This window comes from Macrotis lagotis, chromosome 1 (assembly GCF_037893015.1).
Source record: "Macrotis lagotis isolate mMagLag1 chromosome 1, bilby.v1.9.chrom.fasta, whole genome shotgun sequence".
Classification (NCBI taxonomy): domain Eukaryota; kingdom Metazoa; phylum Chordata; class Mammalia; order Peramelemorphia; family Peramelidae; genus Macrotis; species Macrotis lagotis.
In genome coordinates this window covers 33,993,643-34,014,365 of record NC_133658.1, presented here as the reverse complement: position 1 = coordinate 34,014,365, position 20,723 = coordinate 33,993,643, and the positions used below count along the sequence as shown (strand labels likewise).

At 50.3% G+C, this 20,723-nt stretch overlaps 2 protein-coding genes across 2 annotated transcripts; one reads left to right on the top strand and one right to left on the bottom strand.

Annotated features, from left to right (window-relative positions):
- The first annotated feature begins 11,647 nt into the window (after nucleotides 1-11,647).
- Nucleotides 11,648-16,529, top strand: TMEM150A (transmembrane protein 150A). The gene is made up of 8 exons (XM_074196532.1): nucleotides 11,648-11,734; nucleotides 12,177-12,348; nucleotides 13,345-13,392; nucleotides 13,759-13,845; nucleotides 14,242-14,309; nucleotides 14,984-15,111; nucleotides 15,269-15,446; nucleotides 15,704-16,529. The coding sequence occupies exons 2-8, from the start codon at nucleotides 12,284-12,286 to the stop codon at nucleotides 15,943-15,945; spliced, it is 816 nt and encodes a 271-aa protein (XP_074052633.1). The 5' UTR covers nucleotides 11,648-11,734; nucleotides 12,177-12,283; the 3' UTR covers nucleotides 15,946-16,529.
- Nucleotides 16,530-17,228: 699 nt separating this feature from the next.
- Nucleotides 17,229-19,579, bottom strand: LOC141495338 (E3 ubiquitin-protein ligase RNF181-like). Its single transcript, XM_074196542.1, has 5 exons — nucleotides 19,300-19,579; nucleotides 18,513-18,646; nucleotides 18,155-18,270; nucleotides 17,691-17,765; nucleotides 17,229-17,363 (listed from the first exon to the last, which is right to left on the bottom strand). The coding sequence occupies exons 1-5, from the start codon at nucleotides 19,383-19,385 to the stop codon at nucleotides 17,304-17,306; spliced, it is 471 nt and encodes a 156-aa protein (XP_074052643.1). The 5' UTR covers nucleotides 19,386-19,579; the 3' UTR covers nucleotides 17,229-17,303.
- Between the last annotated feature and the right edge of the window lie 1,144 nt (nucleotides 19,580-20,723).

The window sequence follows — 20,723 nt, the reverse complement described above, 5'->3', positions numbered from 1 at the left end:
ATTGTACACACACACATGCAAAGGATCATTCATTCCCATTGCCTTTGGAGGCTATGATCTGAATCTGAATAGTCCCAGCTCTCCCCCTACCCATCCTCCACATGGCTGTTCAAAGATCTCCTAGAAAAGTTTTCATTAGAGTCTAGAAGGAATCCAGGATCTCAGATTGGTGGACGTGGAGGAATGGTTCTAGGTATAGGAGAAGGGAAATTATATATGGCATAAAAAGAGCAAGCAAGCCAGACATTGGTAGAGGATGAGAAGGAATGATGGGAAACGAGGCTGCCAAGGTAGGCTGGGGTCAGAGTAAAGGGCATTAGGTGCCAAGCTGAATAGAAAATAAGCCATTCTGGAGCAGAGGAGAAATGTGGTCAGACGCACTCTAGGAGAATTATTTTGGCAACTATATGATAGTGGATTGGAAAGGATTGATGGAAGCCAAAAGTCCTCTGAGGTGGCTGTTAAATTAGTTCAGATTAATGGGGCAGCTAGGTGGCACAGTGGATAGAGCACTAGCCCTGTTCAAATCTGTTCTCAATTACCTGTGTGACCTTGGGCAAGTCCCTTAACCCAATGCCTTGCAAAAAAAAAAAAGTCCAGATTAGAGCCTAGATTGCAAACATGGATGATGGGAAGGAGGAAACAACAGGAAAGTGGGGGGGGGGGGGGAGAAAATAGAAAATTAGTTCCATTTTGAATGCATTGAGTTTAAGGTGCCTATGGGACCTCTGGCTGGAGATATGGAACTGGAGCAGAGGTGAAAAATTCAGGTCTGAGATTCCTCTACATCAAGATAATTGAATCCATGAAAGCTGATGAGATCAAAGGGGTAGAGAAAAAAGGTCTCATAAGTGGGACGGGGAGGTGGGAAGGAAGGCAATGTACCTGGAGAGCTCATATCCCAATTTACTATCCGTGTGACACTGGATAAGTCACTTAAACTGAATAAAATAAAGGGTTTTTCACTTGATAGCTTTTAGATCTGAATCTACACTAAACATGGAGGCTAATAGTTAATACACAGCTCCAGCCTGTCCACCTAGGCTCTTCAAGGAGAAAAGATCATCTGTGTCTTCCAAACCTTCAGGACTCCTGATAGAGGCTCCAGGATGAAAGATAAGCTTGGTCTGAAGGAAAGATGTCAAGCATCTGACCCCAATTCACTGTTCCACATTCCACTCCTTCATACATTATGGTGTGGACAAATGGTTTTAGCTACTCTCCTAAACATGGACACTTTCTTCAGGCTGAGTACATCCCTTCATGGCCCTCATTCACATCTGGAATGTAAGTTATTCCCCTTAAAGGAATCCTGACCAAAGTTCAGCTTGAGCCCCAAAGCCTTCTGGGATACCTCTACCACCCTACCTCCCACCCTTAGTGGTGAGTTCACTCTTCTCCCTTCCAATTAGCCTTTCTTATGCCCACCTAGGAATAGGCAGATCCCTGGGGAAGTAGGACCTAGAGGGAGGAACTATTTCATCTTTCTTAGCCCCAGTGTTTTGCAAATTGTAGGTGCTTAATGTCTATTGAATTAAACTAAATTATCCCAATGATGTAAAAATTGCCTAAAACATTTTTGGAAGTCTTTTTAAAAAGTGTTTAACAATTTAATTGATGACTTGAATCTTTACAAAAAAGTAAATCACCCTTATTTCCAGATAACCATCTAGAATCAGAAGGAAAAACAACCCAAAAAAACCTGTTACACAAAACCAGACAACTTCAGCCACAATCCACATGAATTTCAGAACTGGAAGGAACCTTAGAGTCCATCTAATCTGTATCACCCCCCTTTGCAGATAAGGAAAGTAAGCCCCTGAGATGTTCCATTACTGGTCTACGAACTTTCAGATTGTGAATGGCAGAACTGAGATTCAAACCCAGACACAGGCATTGTTCTTTTGTCTCTAGTGGCCTCCCCCCATCAAAAGGGGAATGTTTGGGTTGTCTCTTCAAGGCTAAACCCAGTCATTTGGAACTACACAGACCCTCATTCTCTTTAAGTTTGCTTCTTAGTCATGGGGTAGATATTTCCCTGATTCTGTAGGTGAATTGGAGCCAATTCGCACAGGGATAAAATCAAGTTTGTCCCCTCTCTGTCACATGTGTATGTGGGGGGAGGGGTCTTTGTGGGTCTGTGTATGTCTATTTCTGTATTTGTGTCTGTCTCTGTGTGTTTGTCTGTCTGTCTGTGTCAGCATATGTCTGTATCTGTGGGTCTACGTGGATCCGTGTCTGTGTGTGTCTGTATCCACATGACTATGTGCCTGTGTGTGTCTGTGTGTGTCTATGAGGGTCTGTGTTTGTGTCTATGTCTATTTATGTATGTGGGTCACCGTGTGTATGTGTGCATATGTATATGGGTTTATGTCTGTGTCTGTGAGTGTGTCTTACGTGGCTGTATGTATGTCTGTGTGTGCATGTCTGTCTGTAGCTATCTGTATGTCTGCGTTTGCTTCTTGCCCAAATAAGATATTTGTGGTTGCATCCCCTTCTTGTTCCCCAGAAAGTTGGCTCCAAATGACTCTTGGCTGTTTCCAAAAGTCATTTGTCTACCTTCTAAGAACACAGATTTGCCTTCACTGAGAACATTCTAAAAAAGATTCCCAAAATATCCTGAGTCGTGGCAGCACTGTTTGTTAGTGCACATGTATAACTTCCTAATCACTTTGAAGGCGAATAAAAAAAATTGCATTGAGCCTCTTATGTGTCATTGTGTTAAACAAAAGAGACACAAATAGAAATGCAAGACCCACACTCCAATTAAGGGAGCCTCTTAAAAGAAAGTTACGTTGCAGGGTGGATGGAAAAGCCTGAGTACGTATCAGAAGGGCAGATGGCAAGGACCCAAGATCCTTACAGCAGATAACATGCCAGACACCTGCAGGGTTTAGAGGCAAGGCATATGGCCTTGTAGCAAAGTAGATGGTAAAGTCTAGTGGTCATTCATCTCACTGGAAGCAACAGAGTTGATGACCTTCACTTCATCCAAGTCATGTTAATAGTCAAGTAGCCGGGATGGGTTCTGGTGGCCCTGGTTCCAGGGAAAAGAGGGCAAAAGAGGGAAGAAGAGAAGGGCACCCCTGGAAGTGGTGGAGACAATGTTTACTTGGTTAAATTCAGGATTGCTTACTTTAAAACCAGTCACACCAAGTTGGATTCCTTCCCTAGACCCCATTTTAGGTAGTTCTTGAAATAATTGAGAAAAAAATCCTCTTTCCTATAAGGTTGCCAAGACCTGGATTTAAGGTCTTGTGTTTCTGGGCAACCTTAGGTGACATCATAGGCCCAAGAGATTCAGGCACTAAGGAAAGAGCAAAAGTATCTTTGAAGCTTTGGGCATCACCCAATCTAGAATCCTAGCTGCCCTTCAAGAATTTGATATCAGTTAGAATCAGTGAAGAGTGATGTTTCTTTCTTTGGAATCTAATATCCCCTACCTACCAGGCAGGGTCTAAATAACCAGACCCGCCCCCCCCACTTTGAATGAGGTCTTTTAGAAAAGATATCTCCTTATTAACATGCACATATATCTTCAAACATATATATATATATATATATATATATATATATATATATATATATATATATATATATGAATATTTGCTGATAAGATAGTCATTGCCTGTTGAAGCCAGCACTTCTGGGGAATGAGCTTTCAAAGACCAGGGAAATGGTCAGAAGCAACTCAAAAAAACAGAGCCTCCCAGTATGGTGCAGTTAATATCTAAAACCTATTTCCCTGGGTCTTGAGTTTAAATGCATCTTTTGGGCATGTTTGGTAATAAAAAAGCAATGAGGGTCAATCAGTCTGCCACCTCTAGAGTCTCTCCTGTCCAACTCTTTGCTACCTCATCTATGTTCTTCCTTTATTATTTTCACTAAATCCAATTTAAATAAGATTAAAAGCCTCTATTGTATCACTACATCTGCTTGCCAGAAATTAGATGATAACCCCCTCTCTTTTTTTTAAGGTTTTTTTCAAGGCAAATGGGGTTAAGTGGCTTGCCCAAGGCCACACAGCTAGGTAATTATTAAGTGTCTGAGACCAGATTTGAACCCAGGTACTCCTGACTCCAAGGCCGGTGCTTTATCCACTACGCCACCTAGCCGCCCCAATAACCCCCTCTCAAAGTTCTTTTGAAGTCAGGAGAATGAGCTTCAGGAAAAGGGAACTTAAGAATTTATGTGGGTTCATTTAGAGTGAAGAAATCACCAGTCTCTCTGACTTAGAAGGGTAAGAAAAGGCATAGACTTTAATTCATAAATTGCTCAAAAAGTTCACAGATTACTACAAAAGTTCACAAATTACTACATAAAGCTCCCAGGTGACTACAAATAGTCTACAAAAAGAAGCAACAAGATAGTGAGTTGCAGTAAAACTAGTGGAGTTAAAAAGAAAGTCACAAGCTGATGAGAACATCAAGAGCAGCTAAGAGAGAGTGAAGAGTGAGAGGTTATTTGGGGTAACATTGCTACCCCAAAATGGACTGCCTTCACAGAAGGACAAACAACTAGGGAATTAATAGAGAAAAGCAAAGGGGCCTGTAATCACATTTCTCCAGAGCTGGCTCCTCCAAAGGAGGATAAGCAGCTCAACTGAGCTTCTGAGGTCATAGCATAGGTGCAGACAGATACGTTGATGAGGAGCAGTGGCTCAAAGAGCAGAGATAAGGTAATTAGGGATATGGCAGATGAGGGCTGGTGGCTCAAAGACATAATGCCTTCAGACTAAGGCAGGGATTCATTGTTTAACTGATAGGGGATTGTCTTTTGCCTGGAGTTACCAGGAATGGGCAAGGTACTTTACTATTTGGTTCTTGTCCTTCTTTATCAAAGACCAAAATGACACTATGTTTGAGACAAATTACAGTGTATCCTCCTGTGGCCAATCAGACCAATATGAGTTCAGAATGCTCTACCACAGCTTAGGCAGAAATATTCCATGTGAACATCTGAGGGTGGGTACCCTAAACATGGATGTCATGTTTCCTTTGAGCTGCTTCATTTCTGCCTTCCTCATAGAGTGCAGCCCCCTCACTGATGAGGGAATGCCATGCAGGGCAGACCTGTGCCAGTGTCCCCCATACTGCACAATCAATTCTAAAGTTCTTCAATGAGACTTTCAGGATGTCTTAGTATCATTTCTTCTGACCTCAGACACTTAATAATTACCTAGCTGTGTGACCTTGGGCAAGCCACTTGACCCCATTTGCCTTACAAAAACCTAAAAAAAAGTGCTTGCCCTATATGAGTTCTCCATAAAATAGTTTTTTTGGCAAGTATACATCTGGCATTCTAACATGTCTAACCCATTGTAGTTGCCCTCTCTGCAGCAATGTTGGAATGCTAGGCAGTTTAGTTCAAGAAAGGACCTCAGTGTCTGGGATCTTCTCCTGCCAGGTGATCCTCAGAATCTTCTTAAGACTATTTATGTATGTATGTATGTTTTGTTTTTGCAAGACAATGAGGTTAAGTGACTTGTCCAAGGTCACATAGCTAGGCAATTATTAAATGCCTGAGACCAGATTTGAACCCAGGTCCTCCTGATTCCAGGGCCAGTGCTCTATCTGCTGTGCCACCTAGCTGCCTCCTAAGACAATTTAAATGGAAGTGATTCAGTTTCCTGATAGGGCACTGGTAGACTGTCCAGGTTTCACAAGCATATAGCCATGAAGTCAGCACAACGGCTCTGTAGACCTTCCTTTTAGTAGTCAGTCTAATACCTCTTCTCTCCCATTCTTTTTTTTTTCAGGTTTTTTGCAAGGCAATGGGGTCAATTGGCTTGCCCAAAGCCACACAGTTAGGTAATTATGAAGTGTCTGAGGCTGCATTTGAATTCAGGTACTCCTGACTCCAGGGCTAGTGCTCTATCCACTGTGCCACAGTGCTCTATCCACTGCGCCACCTAGCTGCCCCATCTCCCATTCTTTCTTTTGGAGTCTCCCAAATACTGAGCTAGCTCTGGCTATATGTGTGCCAAACTCATTGTCAATGTGTACCTCCTTGGAAAGGACACTGTCTAGGTAAGTGAACTTGTCTGCAGTACTCAAAACTTCTCCTTTTGCAGTATCAATGGTTTCACATATGGATCGTATGATGTTGGCTGATGGAGCATCTGTATTTTCTTGGTGTTGTTAGATCAAAATGAGCACAAGCAGCAGAGAAACAATCCATACCTTGTTGTACCTCAGCTTCAGAGGCTGCATTGATGTACAATCATCTGCAAACAGAATGTCATTTACCAATACTCCCTCCACTTTGGTCTTGGCTTGCAGCCTTTTCAAGTTAAAGAATTTGCCATCAGTGTGATAGCTAACCTCGAGACCACGTTCATCCTCAGTGAAGGTGTTTGATAACATGGCTGAAAACATCATGCTAAAAAAAGTATGGGAGCAAGAACAAATCCTTGTTTTGCTCCATTGGTGACTGGGAAATCATGAGAGCATCTATTCAGAACCCGGGCATGTATGCCATCATGAAATTGGCATACAAGAATGATGAACTTCTCCAGGCAACCAAATTTTGACATAATTTTCCATAAACTCTTGTTACTGATGGTATCAAAGGCTTTGGTCAGATCTACAAATGTTGTATACAGACCTCTGTTCTGTTACTGTTATTTTTTCCTGGAGTTGTTGGGCAGTAAACACCACATAGACTGTCCCTCCACCCTTTCTGAAGCCACACTGGCTCTCAGGGAGGTGAACAACTTTCAGGTGACGGATCAACCTATGAAGAAGGACTCTGGTGAGAATCTTACCAGCAATGACTAAAAGAGAACTACCCCTGTGATTGTCACAGGACAATTTATTCCTTTACCTTTATAGAGATGGGCGATGGAGGCATCCTTGAATTCTTGGGGAATCACCTCTTCATGCCATAGACATTTATTGACCTATCTCATAGCTTGGACAAAGGGATGGGGGTGGGATGGTTGTCAGTATTATTAATTATAGAATATATTTCTCTTCAGCCCTGGAGTCAGGAGGACCTGAGTTCAAATCCGGCCTCAAGACACTTAATAATGACCTAGCTGTGTGGCCTTGGGCAAGCCACTTAACCCCCATTGCCTTGCAAAAAAAAAAAGAACATATTTCTCTTAACATTTCCCCTGCTTCACTCTAGGTCACAGTCTGGATATGACTCTCCATTTCTTCCTGGCATGAAAAGGCAAGGAGAGTCAATTCAGGTATTCCCTAGCTGTTCTATTTTTAAAATATAGATGATCGCTCCCTCCCTCCCTTTCAGGATTGTTGTAAAGCTGACTGACGTGCTATACTTGAAACCTTGGAGAAGCTGAGCAGAAGATACGTTTTATATTAGATACATATATTTGTATACCCACACATAAAATACAAATCTATCTTTTCTCTCCGAGAACTTACTTTTGCCAAACATTTTATAATCACTTAATCTTGTTCCTATTTTCCCCAGGAGGGAGGCTAGCACTAATCCGTCCCTTGGAAGTTACTTTGCAAGAGGAAAGTAAAGGTTAAATGACTCTTCTAAGGGCATTCCATGAAACAGAATCAAAACCATTTGTGGAAGCCTTTTATTCAATAAACATTTAGTCACATTGTGTTGACCTCATGGTTACATGTCTCTGTTTACAGAGACAGGGTAAGAAACAAGGTTTCCCATCCAGGTTTCCCACATAACCTCCTGAGCCTCCCTTCTTCCTCCCAGTCACCTAGCCTGGTTTGACTTATCGCTTTCCCTCCACTTCCAGTCGTAGCAAGGTCTCCTGGCTCTTACTTCACCAACATCTTTCTCAACTATCTCTTTTCCACAAAAATGATCTCTGCTCCTGCTCGAACCCCCATCACCCAGGATCTGGACTATTCCAGTGGACTCTATACCTTCCCTTCCATCCTATCTCCTCTTCAATGTCTGCCACACAATCTGCCAGACAGAACTTTCCTTAAACAGAGATCTAATCTGGACTCAGCAATTCTCAGCACTTCCTTATTGCCTCTTAAATAACAGAAAAATCTTAGTCTAACACGGGAAGGTCTCCCACAGTGGACCTGCCACCCCTATTTCTCCAGGCAAATTCCCTTCACACACCTTTACTCAGTTCCAGTGAGGGGGCCCTGAAAGTGTTTCCCCTTAGATGGTCTTCCTCTAGGTTTTTGTACAGACCAAGCTTTGTTTTCAAATTCACTCCCCTCCCCCCCCTTAGAATTCCTAACTTCATTTCAAGAACAGCTCAGGTGAGACTTTTCTAGCCAATCTTTCAGATTCTGTTCATCCTTCTTATTAGCATTCTTTCTCTAGAAACCCTTTGGAGGATCTAACTGGTATTTGCTCATTTCGGTATATATATTGGCCTTCTCCCCAGGCCACCTCCTGCAGATTTTAGAAAGTAAGCTTCCTGAGCTTAGGGACTACTTTTTTGTCAGTTTCCCCAAGCCCCTAGCAGTCTTCTTAGCACATCATCTGTAGAATTTGATTGAATTCCTTTGGAGACTTTTCTTGATTTTGATAGGACTAGTCCAAAACAGGTCTTTGACCTCCAGGGTGCTCCCCCTCTCCCTGTCTCTGTGTTTGTCTTTCTCAATCAGTTCCCTTCTTCATATACATACAATGGGGAGATTTAGATGGCAACTTCTAGGTCCAGATCAAAGCCATTCCCTCAACACTGAAGGGCAATTTCCAATTCTTTAACTGAAGAGTTAAGAGAAAATATCAGAAAGTTGTTTGTTGTTTAACTTCCTTATCTGCTTGTGTAAGAGGCTGCAGGGGGTAGGGAGGTGGCCTTAGAACCTAGTTCGGGCTCTGTGGTGCTGGCTAGGTGACCCTGGACAAGTCCCTTAACCTCCCTATGTTCTAGGCAATCTTCCTGCAGAGAATGGGAATTCCATTGAAAGAAGGGATTTCCTTTCCAGTATTTTCCAATATATACCTTTGAAACCAAAAGCCCTTATCTCTCAGCCTTTGTATTGTGTCTCATCCCTCCAACTGACTCATTTTGAACCCTCTCCACCATCCCACCTCTCCCCCTGCTGCTTCCTATCCTTCTAGCTTTCTTCTAAGACTCTGTGCCCTTGTCAAATAAACTTCAAGTCTCTCCTCTTCTTCAGGACGTTTTCCATTGTCATCAGAACATTTTAGGTCTATTGAAGAAAGCTGAGTCCTCTGGACTGCTCCCAACCAAATCCCACAGCTCCTGTGGTCAACCCGAGACAGCTAAACACCATGGAACCCAGGATTTGCTCATGAGAGGTCATAGCAGACTTGGGTTCAAGAAAGAGAAGTGGAGAAGTTTTTTTAATCATTCTATATAATCTTTACCAAGATTATTTTTAGAAATAGTTCTTGCAAGCCACTTAACCCCATTTGCCTTACAAAAAAAAATGTAAAAAGAAAAAGAAATAGTTCTTGGGGCAGCTGGGTCCATAGAGCATCAATCCTGGAGTCAGGAGGACCTGAGTTTAAATCTGATCTCAGATCCTTATTAGCTGTGTGACCCTGAATAAGTCACTTAACCTTGATTGCCTCCAGGGGAAAAAAATTAGTTGTAAAATCTGGGAAGAAACTGGTAGACATAGGGATCTGGAGTCAGATATTTTGAGTTTGCATCCTTGCCTTACCACTTTGATAACAGGCAAGTCACAACCTTTCTGTGTTTCAGTTTCCAGAACAGGTTGGGAGGGGAGGGTTTGTTCACCCCTCCAGCTCTAAATCAAATGGGCCTGGGAGGAATTTCTTGCAATCCTTCCAGGGAAAGCATCTCCATGTGCAATCAGCTTCACTCTGTCACTGATAGAGCCTGGAGGAACACCTGACTTTTCAGTTCCTTTTCTCAGGATTTTAAAATCCTTCTGAGTCCCTCTCCCTCCTTTTGTTTCCCAGTATTTTCTTAACCCTTCCCTCGCCTGCAATTGAATTCAGAAATTAAATGGAATATCAAGCTATCCTAGGCAGTGTGGGGGTGAAGTGGATGGAGTGGACCCAGAGTCAAGAAGTCCCAAGTTCAAATCCAGCTGTAGACCTTTAACAGCTGTGTGACTCTGGACAAGTCACTTAACCCTGTTTGCCTCAGTTTCCACATCTGTAAAATGAGCTAGAGAAGGATGTGGTAAAAGCACTCCAATATCTTTTCCAAAATAAAAAAAAAACAAATGGGGTCTTAGGAAAAGTCAGACATGATTGAACAAGAAGAACATAAGGCTCTAAAAAGAGGGAATAAGGTTGTTGACAATCTTTGTGTAGTTGGAGGGCAAGCCCCTGGCAGGCAGGGCCCTGTCCGTGGTATTAACTTTCCAGCCATGTCACATACACACAGATGTTTAAAAATAAAACGACAACATGCTGAATCACCACCACACTCCCGCCAGCCTGCCAACAGATCCAGGTATATATATGCCCAACTCAATGACGAAAATCTGAGCAGAGACTGTGGTTCTGTTTATTCTAAGTCCTCCCTGGAGTAGACGTCACCTCAGAAGATATCATTGGAGAAGAGAGGGCTGACTTTAATAAGGGCAAGCATTACAGGAGCAGATACATATTTAGGGAATCCCAAGGCCCCAGACTTTTATTTAGTTGGGGGGGGGGGAGAAGAGAAAGGGAAAAAAATTGTTAAATCCTTACTATGTGCCAGACTAAGGAATTTGTAATTGTCCTCTGATCCTCACAACAACCCTGAAAGGCAGGTGCTGCTATCACTCCCAGTTTGTTTATTTATTTTTTTGGCAAGGCAATGGAGTGAAGTGACTTGCCCAAGGTCACACAGCTAGGTAATTCTTAAGTGTCTGAGGCTGGATGTGAAACTCAGGTCCTCCTGACTGCAGGGCCGGCGCTCTATTCACCTTCCACCTAGCTGCCCCTCTCCCAAGAACTATGAAAATGTTCCAAGTTGATAGGTTCATAAAGAGGGGAGGGGGAGATTTGGAAAAAGTGGGGATGGTAGAATCACGCCAGGCAAGCGCCTTGCCCAGTGAGCAGGTGCGAGCTGGGATCAGAAGCCAGGTCTTCCCAAGGCCATGCAGCTCTGGAGCCAGAAGACTTGGAGTCCTCTGGGGCCGGCACTTGCTCGCTGAGGCAAGTCTTTTCCCCCACACTCTGTACCTCAGTTTCTTCCAGGTTGCACAGGTGACCCGTGAGATCCCTTCCAAGCTCCCGAGAGTCGCATGCCCTCGGAATAGTCCTGCGCCTTCATTTGACAGAGGAGGCCCTGAAGTCATCAGCCTTAGAATCCTAGGGTCTGGCATCAGACAGCGGCTCTGCCTTGGTGCGGGGTGACCTTGGACCAGTCATGTACCTTGTCTAGACCGGGGTTTCCTCGACTGCTAAAGGAGGGCCTCTGGGAAGCCACCCAGTTCTACGGGTCTGGCCTCCACGGTGGCCCCGGGCCAGGCCAGGCCAGGGAGGACCGAGCTGCAGGGTGCGCGTCTTGCCCCACCCCCTTCTCCCCTCCGGGGCGGTCCGGTCCCGAGCCGCTGGGCGGGGGAGGCCCACCGAGGCCAGGGTGCGGGGGCGGCCAGCGGCCCCTCCCCGGCCTGGGGGGTGCCGGGACTCGTAGTCCGCGGCCGCCCCCCGCCCCCCGCGCCGGGCCGCCGGAGGACTCCAGGTCCCATCGGGCGGCGCGGCGGCGGCTCCGGGCAGAGGGGGCGGGGCGGGGCGGGGCGGGGCGCCCAGGGACCGGCCCCGGCTCTTTAAATCCTTTAAAGGGCTGCTCAAAGGGACGGCGGCTGAGAGCTGCGCCTGGGGGGTCCGGCGGCCGGTAAGGGGGCTGGGCCGGGCCGGGCCAGGAGGAGACGGCCAACCCTCACTCAGGAGCCCCCCCCCTCCCCAAGGCCGGCAGGAAGGAGCTGTGCCGGGGGGCGGCCGGGGCCAGCCCCCCAGATCCCGGCAGGGCGAGCTCCGGAGGGGGGGGGACCGGGGCCGCCCCCCGCGCGCCCCCCCGGGGTCCGATGGCGCCTCCCGGCCCCCCCCAGACCCTTTGTTAGCGGCCCCCGCTCGCCAACTTTGCCCCACCGCACGCGGGAGGCCGGCCCCCAGATGTTAGGGGTGGGGGGCCCCGGAGGGGAGGATGGCGAGAGGAATGTGCTCAGTCCGTGGGCTCAGCGGCGCTCCCGGGCTCAGCCTGTTCCGCTGGCCAGCCTCCCCCCCCACCTGCTGTTCCGGCACAGTCCCTTGACCTACTTCATCCTTCTCTCCCCCAGGCTGATGCGTCCCGTGTCCGAGGCGTCCTCAAGGAGCTGGGCCCCCTGCCTCACCCCCGCCGCAGCCTGCCCCCCCCACCCCTTCCCCACCCTGGCTCCCCTCCCTCATGACCGCCTGGGTCATCCTCCCTGTAAGCCTCTCCGCCTTCTCCATCACTGGCATATGGATTGTGTGAGTAAAGGGAGGGGGAGGGGAGGGCAGGGGAGTGCGGGAGAAGGGGAAGATGGGCCGGGGCCAAGCAGGAGCACGGGCGAGGCAGGACCCGAGAACAGCCCGCTCCCACACACAAGCTCCCTTGTCCTGCTCGAAACTCCGGGGTTGGTACTCACAACTGCTCGGGGTGGCTCCAGCCTGGCCTCGTGCCTGGGCACAAATTCCCAACTCCGTGCCACTCTTGGGACCAACTGGCACCACTGGCTCTAGGCAGGACAGCGCGCCTCTCCCGAGGCCCGATCACCAGAAGGAATCGCTCGGCCCCCACTCCCCACAGGCTCTGACTGTCTGGTGAGGGCCCGGCCAGGCCACAGAGGCCAGAGAGAAGGGCTAACCCTGTTCCCCTGAAGGATCTGACTGTGTGGTGGAGGCCTGGATAGGCCAGACCCTAGAGAGGAAGGCTGTGTGGTTGCATGGTGAGGGCTCACTTAGACCAGAGCCCAGAGAGGAGGGCCTGGCTAGGCCAAAGAGAAGGCCTGACCCTGTTCCCCGCAGGCTCTGGCCATATGGCGAGAGTCTAGATAGACCACAGTCCAGAGAGGAGGGCCTGGCTAGGCCAAAGGTCAGAGAGGGTCTGACCCTGCTCCCTCGAAGTGTCTGATTGTATGGTGAGGGTCTGGATAGGCCAGACCCTAGAGAGGAAGGCTATGTGGCTGTATGGTGAGGGCTCAGTTAGACCAGATCCCAGAGAGGAGGGCTATCTGCATGGCGAGGGCCTGGCTAGGCCAAAGAGAAGGGCTGACCCTGTTCCCCACAGGATCTGACTGTATGGTGAGGGTCTAAATGAGTCAGAACCCAGAGAGGAGGGCTGACCTCGCTTCCCATGGAGTCTGGCTGTATGGTGAGGGTCCAGCTAGCCTGGAGCCCAGAGAGGGAGGGCCTAGGTGGTCGAACAAGGACAAATGAAAAAGGCTTGGGGAGCTGAGCAGGTGCTGGTCTTCCATGTTTTTGTAGGTATGCCATGGCAGTGATGAACCACCATGTCTGTCCTGTGGAGAACTGGTATGAAGAACAGTCCTGGCACCCTCCTTCTAAAGGCTTCCTCCATCTCTGCTCCTTTTTTGGGCTCAGGGGCTGGCAGGAGTCAGATGGCGACCCTGGGCCTTACGGCTGTCCTCTGATATTGGCATCACCTACCCTTTCCCCAGGCATGGCATCTTGCCTACCTAGCCTCTCTCCCACCAAACCCCACTTCTTCCTTTCAAGGCCCTTTTTCCCTGCTGGTTTCTATCTCTCAAGGATAGTGGAGAGAAAGGGACTCTTCTCTGCTTTTGGTGAGGGAGGGCTCGTTGGGGGAGGGCCTGGAGAAGGCCCCAGGTGAGGGAGGCAGGCCGCCCCAGTCTGCTCCCTGTCCCACCTCCTCACCAGGTCCTACAATGAGTCCTGCTCCACCGACCCCGATATACAGGGTGGTCCCAAGAGCTGCTGTACACTGGAGGACATTCCCCTCATCAGGTAAAGCCCTTGGAAAAAAGGGGGGAGGCTGGGAAGAGAGTGGCATGGCCCATCCCTTAAGCCCTCCCTGCATCTCTGCAGCAGCACACCCAACCCCAAGGTGCTTCCTTCCTAACTATATACTGCTACAGTCTGCAGGCCCATCAGATCCAAAGGGAAGCCAGACCATCTGGAATCTTTGAGAAACCTTCCTGCTACTGCTGCACAGCCCCTGGGGCTCTTTAGCACAAACCCCCTATCCTTCAGCTCAGCCTTCACAGTAGCATAATGTCTTTGAGGGGAGCTGCTTGCAATTAGGGGCCTGGATTATAGTCAGAATGGGTGGGAAGGGGGGGGAAGATACCCGCCAGTGCTGACTGTCTTTTCCTTCCTCCTTACCTTACCCCCCTTTTCCAGTAAATGTGGCACCTACCCCCCTGAGAGCTGCCTCTTCAGCCTCATAGGCAACGTGGGCGCTTTCATGGGTAAGTGCCTCCTTTGCATCCCTTGCCCATCCATCTGTGGCCCCCTTCCCCCCACCCGAATCCTCCCACCCCATGAAGGAACAGGCAGTGAAGGGCCCCCCACCCCAGACTCCCTCCTATGGAGGGAGCCCTTCTATGCCACATCTGCTGCTACTTTTGTCACAATCAGGTGACTGAACTGAGAAATGCATTCCTTGGGGAGGGAAGTTTCCCTCTTGGCTCTACAAAGGCTAAAGGCTGACATTGCTTATTTACCTGCTTCTTCGTTGCAGTCTGACTTAAGTCCAAAGGAGGGGGTGGTTTATTATCAACTACCCAATAAAGAGTTTATCATCAACTACCCACTCCACTCCAGAGCTATCTAAAAAGCCTTCAAAGGGGAACCCCTGGGTGGATCTTGGGCCTTCTCTGGTCCCCTGGAATTGGGGAGGGGCAGCTTGGCCTGGGCTCTTTTTCAAAGTCGGGGGGACAGTCCCATGTCCTAAGCAGCCAAGCTGCCCACTTGTTTGGTAGAGGAAGGGGCTTGGAGGTCTCTTTAAACTGCCTTGCAACCTTTAGAGTTGTATCTTGTTGTATCTCCCCTCATTGTATCTTCAGAACTTAGCATACAGTAGTTGCCTAATAAATGCTAGTTGCCTGGCTGCAGCTGTATCCCTTTGCATCCTCTTCCACAGTGGCACTGGTCTGCCTTCTCCGTTACGGTCAGCTGCTGGAGCAGAATCACCGGTCCTGGGTTAATACCATGGCTCTCATCACAGGCTGTTTCAATGCTGCTGGCCTGGTTGTGGTTGGCAACTTCCAGGTGAGGCTCTTCCCGAGCATTGATCCCACCTGCACCATCCCCTGAAACCTGGGGTTGGGTAGATGCCTCCTTGTCCTTGGGTTCTTTTGCCCTGACGTCATGGCCATTGATGAATTGGGGACATTGGGTTAACCTCTTCTCTCCCACATTGCCCCAGGTGGATTATGCCAAATCTTTGCACTATATTGGGGCAGGAGTGGCCTTCCCAGCGGGGCTCCTCTTTGTCTGTCTTCACTGTGCCCTCTCCTACCATGGTGCTGCTGCTCCCCTGGACTTCGCCATGGCTCACTTCCGAGCTGTGCTCGCCGTTATTGCCTTTGTTGCCCTGGTCCTCAGTATCCTTCGTGGGGCTCATTCTCTGATGATAAGAGAATCATGATAGCTAGGCTTTATTTTTGTCTTCACTTGTGCAGATGAGGAAACTGAGGCTGAGTAGTTTGCCAGGGGTGGGACTCCTGTGATCTATAGCAAGATTCCCACTTGATCTCCCTCAATCGTGCCAACTGGCTGCTTCTAGGCAAAGGAGACTGGGGAGGGTTGGAAGGTGATCTCCCCTTGGTTTCCTGGCTGGATTCCTTAGCCTTGGCTGCAGGTGGGGTCTTCTTCATCCATGAGAGCTCCCAGCTTCAACACGTGGCTGCCCTGGCCGAGTGGGTCTTTGTCATTGACATCCTTGTCTTCTATGGCACCTTCAGTTACGAGTTTGGGGCAGTCTCCACCGACACGCTGGTGGCCGCCTTCCAGCCGGCGCCTGGCCGCGCCTGCAAATCTCCAGGGAGCAGTAGCACCTCCACTCACCTCAACTGTACACCAGAGAGTATTGCCATGATCTAAAGCAGGAAGGAGGTCACTAGGGGACCACTGAGGCCCCCTCTGGCCCCAGCCCTCCAGCTTCCTTGGGTTTCTTTTGTACCAAAAAGATTTTTTTTTAAAGAGAAAAGTATTACTGATGGGACACATCCTCCCTTTGGAGGGGGAACCCCATCTCTTCCTCGACACCTGTGCCATGAAAGAGCAGTGACCCCTGCTGGCTGCCTGGGGGTACTGTCTGCTCAATCCCAGCATATTGTTTTCAGTCTGTTTCTATGTTTGTTTTTTAAACACTCCCTATCCTCATTTCTTCACCAGTCCAGCCCTTAAGGTGCCTTCTGCTCCCCACTGGTTCTGAGGCCAGGCCACTGGAGTCTTTCTGCAGGAATTTTGGGGGCTGGGACAAAAGCAAAGGGTATAGGAAGGAGGCAGTTTAGCAGAGCCCCCCCCCCCCCCAGCTCTCAGAATGTGTCCACCGGCTCGGCCTTCCAGACTGCTCAGACTTCCTTCCCTTTGCTCCTCCCTGCTTCCCTTAGGGCAAATAACCCAGAAGAACAACATGGATATTTTAGTACTTTTTTATATCTATTAAAAATCTAACTCTTGAATGTTTGGCAATATTTTGAAGAACTGTCTAACTGGGTGAAGGGCTTTTCCTTGGACCCATGATCGAGAATCAAGAAACCAGAATGTCTCCAAGGGTAAGCTGAAGAAGCACTGAGAGCAACCAGGACAGTCACCAATTTTAGGATACCCCATAAATAAGGGAGGATCCACAGGGCCTAGAAAAGAGAGGCCCATTGGAGCCCCATTGGGGTTCACTTGTCTGAAGGGTTAGTTCCAAGGGGGAGAGGGGATTAGATTAGGGCTCTGAGGGCAGAGCTAAAAACAATGGATAGAAATTGGAGAGGTACCTTGAGGATTGAGGTAGGAAAAGTAACCATTAGAGCTACTCAGAAAGAATGAGATACTTTGTTGGCTCCTTGTTCTATCTCTACCCCCCCCCCCTCCATTCCCTTCTCCATTACCACTTTGCTGGGATGTTGTTCTGGTAGAGACTCCATCCAACTCTGAAGGGCCACACCCCCAAAACTTTGCCCCCTTACTAGACTGCTTGCCAAGTAATAAGGCTCTTCCCCTTCCCCTGGGATTCCTAATCCCATAACTGCCCTTTGAATGGGGGCCTTAATCTATAGTTCTTTACTCTTCCATTGGAAGCAGGTCTTCAGAAAGGAAAAGAACGTCATTCCCAACCCCAACCTCCCTCTCCTAGACGAAATGGAATGAGAGCTGTCCTCAGGCAAAGGTGCAGCTTGTACAGGGTGAAGAAAACAGTTTAATTAACATGAGGAAAAGGGTTGGGAGGGGGAAATAAAAGTCCATCATGTGTACATGGCTCCATGAAGGTATTCGAGACGATGCTGTTGCTGCTGCCTGCGTGCCTACAAAAAGAGAAAAAGTAGGAAGAGTTGAGGGGAGCACCACCTGATTCAGACTGAGACCTCCCAGAAGGTAGAGGGGAAGGGTAATTACCTAGTTTCCCTCCAGGAGTTTCTACTATAGGACAAATAGAGGAAGAGGAAAAACACAGAATTGTTAAGACATCAAAAGCCCAAAGAAGGACAGAGCGTAGAGATTTCTGTAACTGTAGTCCAGAAAAGGAAGCTGGCTGTAAAGTCAAATCTCAAATTTGGGGTTTGGTTTGGTTTTTACATCTAGGCCAAAGCTATCATGAGGGGTGTGGGACCCCTTCCCCATGCTGTTCTTACCTTATCTTTCTTATATTCTTCATACTCCTCATTGTCTGTGGGCAGTTCACATCTGCACAGGGGGCAGGAGTTGGTCTGGGTAAACAGTGGGAGTGATCATTCAATTACATAAGCATTTATGAAATGACAGGCTCTATGTATGCTACAGGTATCTGGGCTACACAAACAGTTCTGGTCTTTGTGTGGATAGGAACAACTTGTACATAGAGAAATGAATACAAGTGATTAGCATCTGGCAGGACAGGCAGCCTCATGTGGAACATAGGAGAAGTGAGGGAAGGAGGGCATTTAAGTGGAGACTTCTAGTTTCCCTTTCAATTCCCCAATTTCATTTCCTCCTTTGAAGTTTCACGTAGCTGTGAGTTTCATCCTCCGAGAAGAATAGGAATAAAGTTTAGGTTTATGGAGTGTGAAATAACCCAACAGTGGGAGAAATGGAGACAGGGCAGGGGGCAGATGGGTACCTTGCCTAGCCATGGCAGAATGCAGTCTGAATGGAAGAGATGCTGGCAGGGCATCTCCAGAGCAGTCTGCTCTTCCTCAAACTCCAGAAGGCACACGGGGCACTTCAGACCCTTGTCTGGGAGGAAAAGCCTTCTTAGCTTGGGTCCTGTTCCCTTCCACGGAAGCTCCCCCTCCCTCCTCAAATCCTTCCAGTTTTGTGGCCTCAAGAGTAGCCTCCTCTCCTTTCCCCGAAGGACTGTCAGTCCAGTTCCCTTCTGGGCCAAGACCAGTCAGTAGGGGAAGGGGGTGGAAGAGGAGGAGGGTCTGAATTGGCTGATGAGGTCCCGCAAGGTGACCAGAAAAGGGCCAGCCTCTCACCAGCCTGGGCGCCGGTGATGACGGCTTTTGGCAGGTTCTGGACAGCTCTCTTGGAGGCAGGTGGGGGCAGGCGGTGGTCCCAGTCTGTGAAGTCGGCAGATGCCAGCTCAATGTCCATCCCATTGAAAAGTGTCCTGGAAAACGGGGGTTGGTATCAGAGAATGATCACCCAGGTCATTTCTACCTCCAGGGCCCTGGGGTCTCCCCAAACCTCCCCAGCCCCTGGAGACTTGCTGGTGGAAGGATCATGCCAGAGCCTTCCTGGACCCTGGAAGAACCCAAGAATCATTCCTTCCTCAGAAGCCGAGATAATGCCATCTGCCCACCCCCCTGGAGCCCCGGATAGCGCCCCCGGCCCATCCCCCCCCGGGAGCCCCGGATAACGCCCCCGGCCCATTCCCCCGGGAGCCCCGGATAAGGCCCCCGGCCCAGCCCCGCCCCGGGAGCCCCGGATAGCGCCCCCCGGCCCAGCCCCCCCCGGGAGCCCCGGATAACGCCCCCCGGCCCAGCCCCCCCCCGGGAGCCCCGGATAACGCGCCCCCGGCCCAGCCCCCCCCGGGAGCCCCGGATAACGCCCCCGGCCCAGCCCCCCCCCGAGCCCCGGATAACGCCCCCGGCCCAGCCCCCCCCCCGGGAGCCCCGGATAACGCCCCCGGCCCAGCCCCCCGGGAGCCCCGGATAACGCCCCCGGCCCAGCCCCCCGGGAGCCCCGGATAACGCCCCCGGCCCAGCCCCCCCCGAGCCCCGGATAACGCCCCCGGCCCAGCCCCCCGGGAGCCCCGCGCACCGCGCCAGCTCCAGCAGCGCATTCTGCCGGTACTGCTCCTCCGGCACCCCCGGCTCGCAGTCGTGCTCCTCGAAGTAGGACGCCATGGCAACCGCGAATCCCCGCGGGCCAGGGGAGGTGAGGTGGCCAGAAACGATCCCGCCCTTCTCGAGTCACGCCACCAATGGCAGGGCGAGCTCTACGAGAACGTCCAATCATAACCCTCCGGGACAGCGAGACCCCCTCAAAGCCACCTTTCTATTGGCCTCCGTGAATCAGATGGTCTGAAACTCAGGCCAATGGAGGCAGCCCGAGATTCCGGGTTTTCCTGGTCACTGCCCCCAGGCAGGAGGCGGAGCCAGAGCCAGTGTCCGGGCCGGGGCCGGGGCCGGGGCTGGGCTGGGCCGGGGCCGGGGCCGGGCCGGGGCCGGGGCCGGGGCCGGGGCCGGGGCCGGGGCCGGGGCCGGGCCGGGCCGGGGCTGGGCCGGGCCGGCCCTGCCGGCTCAGTGCTGCCCCCACCCGGCCGAGGCTTCTCCCGCTGCCCCCCGCTTGGCCTCCCCGGCCCGGGCCGCAGCCTGGCGCCCTGCCCGCGGGCCGCTCGCGTCTCACGGATGCCAGGCGGGCCCGGCCCAGCCCCCTCCCGGCCACGGATGCAGAAGCGCCGAGGACACAATGTAGCGCGTCGGGGCCGGTGCGCTCAGCCGCAAGACTTGGGAATGGGCACCGCCTTCTTCGGCCCCGCGGCCTCCGCCGTGCCGGCCCGCTGGTTGGTCTCCCTCAGCCACCCCGGTGAAGGCAGGTGTTGCCGGGGCTGCTCGTGGCCCGCCCGGCGGAGCGCCCCGGCTCGCGTCGGCCTGCTCAGCCCCCGCGGACACATTGTAATTTGTCTCAAACACCGTGATGCCATTTCCGTCTTCTTCCATCAAGAAGGCCAAGAACCAACCAAAGAACCAACTTTGGCTCAGTGGACCCCACTCAACTCTCACTGAAGCAATTGTTGGGGTCCGAGGCTCCCGAAGGCCAGCACCTTCCCATCCCACACCCTGGGGTGCCCCAGGGTTCGCCGGGAATAGGAGAGAGAGCTTAGCTCGCTCCATTGCCTAAAACAGATTCCCCATCCCAATCCAGCTAGGCATTTAAGGTTTAGCCAATAGTTGACCCATCATGACTGACCACACTGTGTCTGTTCCCTGCTCATCTCCCAAATATTATTAATTGAGGCACCAGCCCCATTCATTGCCTCCCCATCTCTCCACCCCAAGGGCTCACAGAAAAAAGATGTCTGCCTCCCAAAAGAATGCTTTGGGGTGAATGGTAGGGGGAGAGAAAGTTTGATGATCAGAACAAAGCTAATTACTTCTGGACAAATGTCCAGTGGGTAAGGGGCCCTTCCCTCCTGCTCAGATTTTCTGTAAGAGGAGTTATACCTCCTGGCATCAGAATAA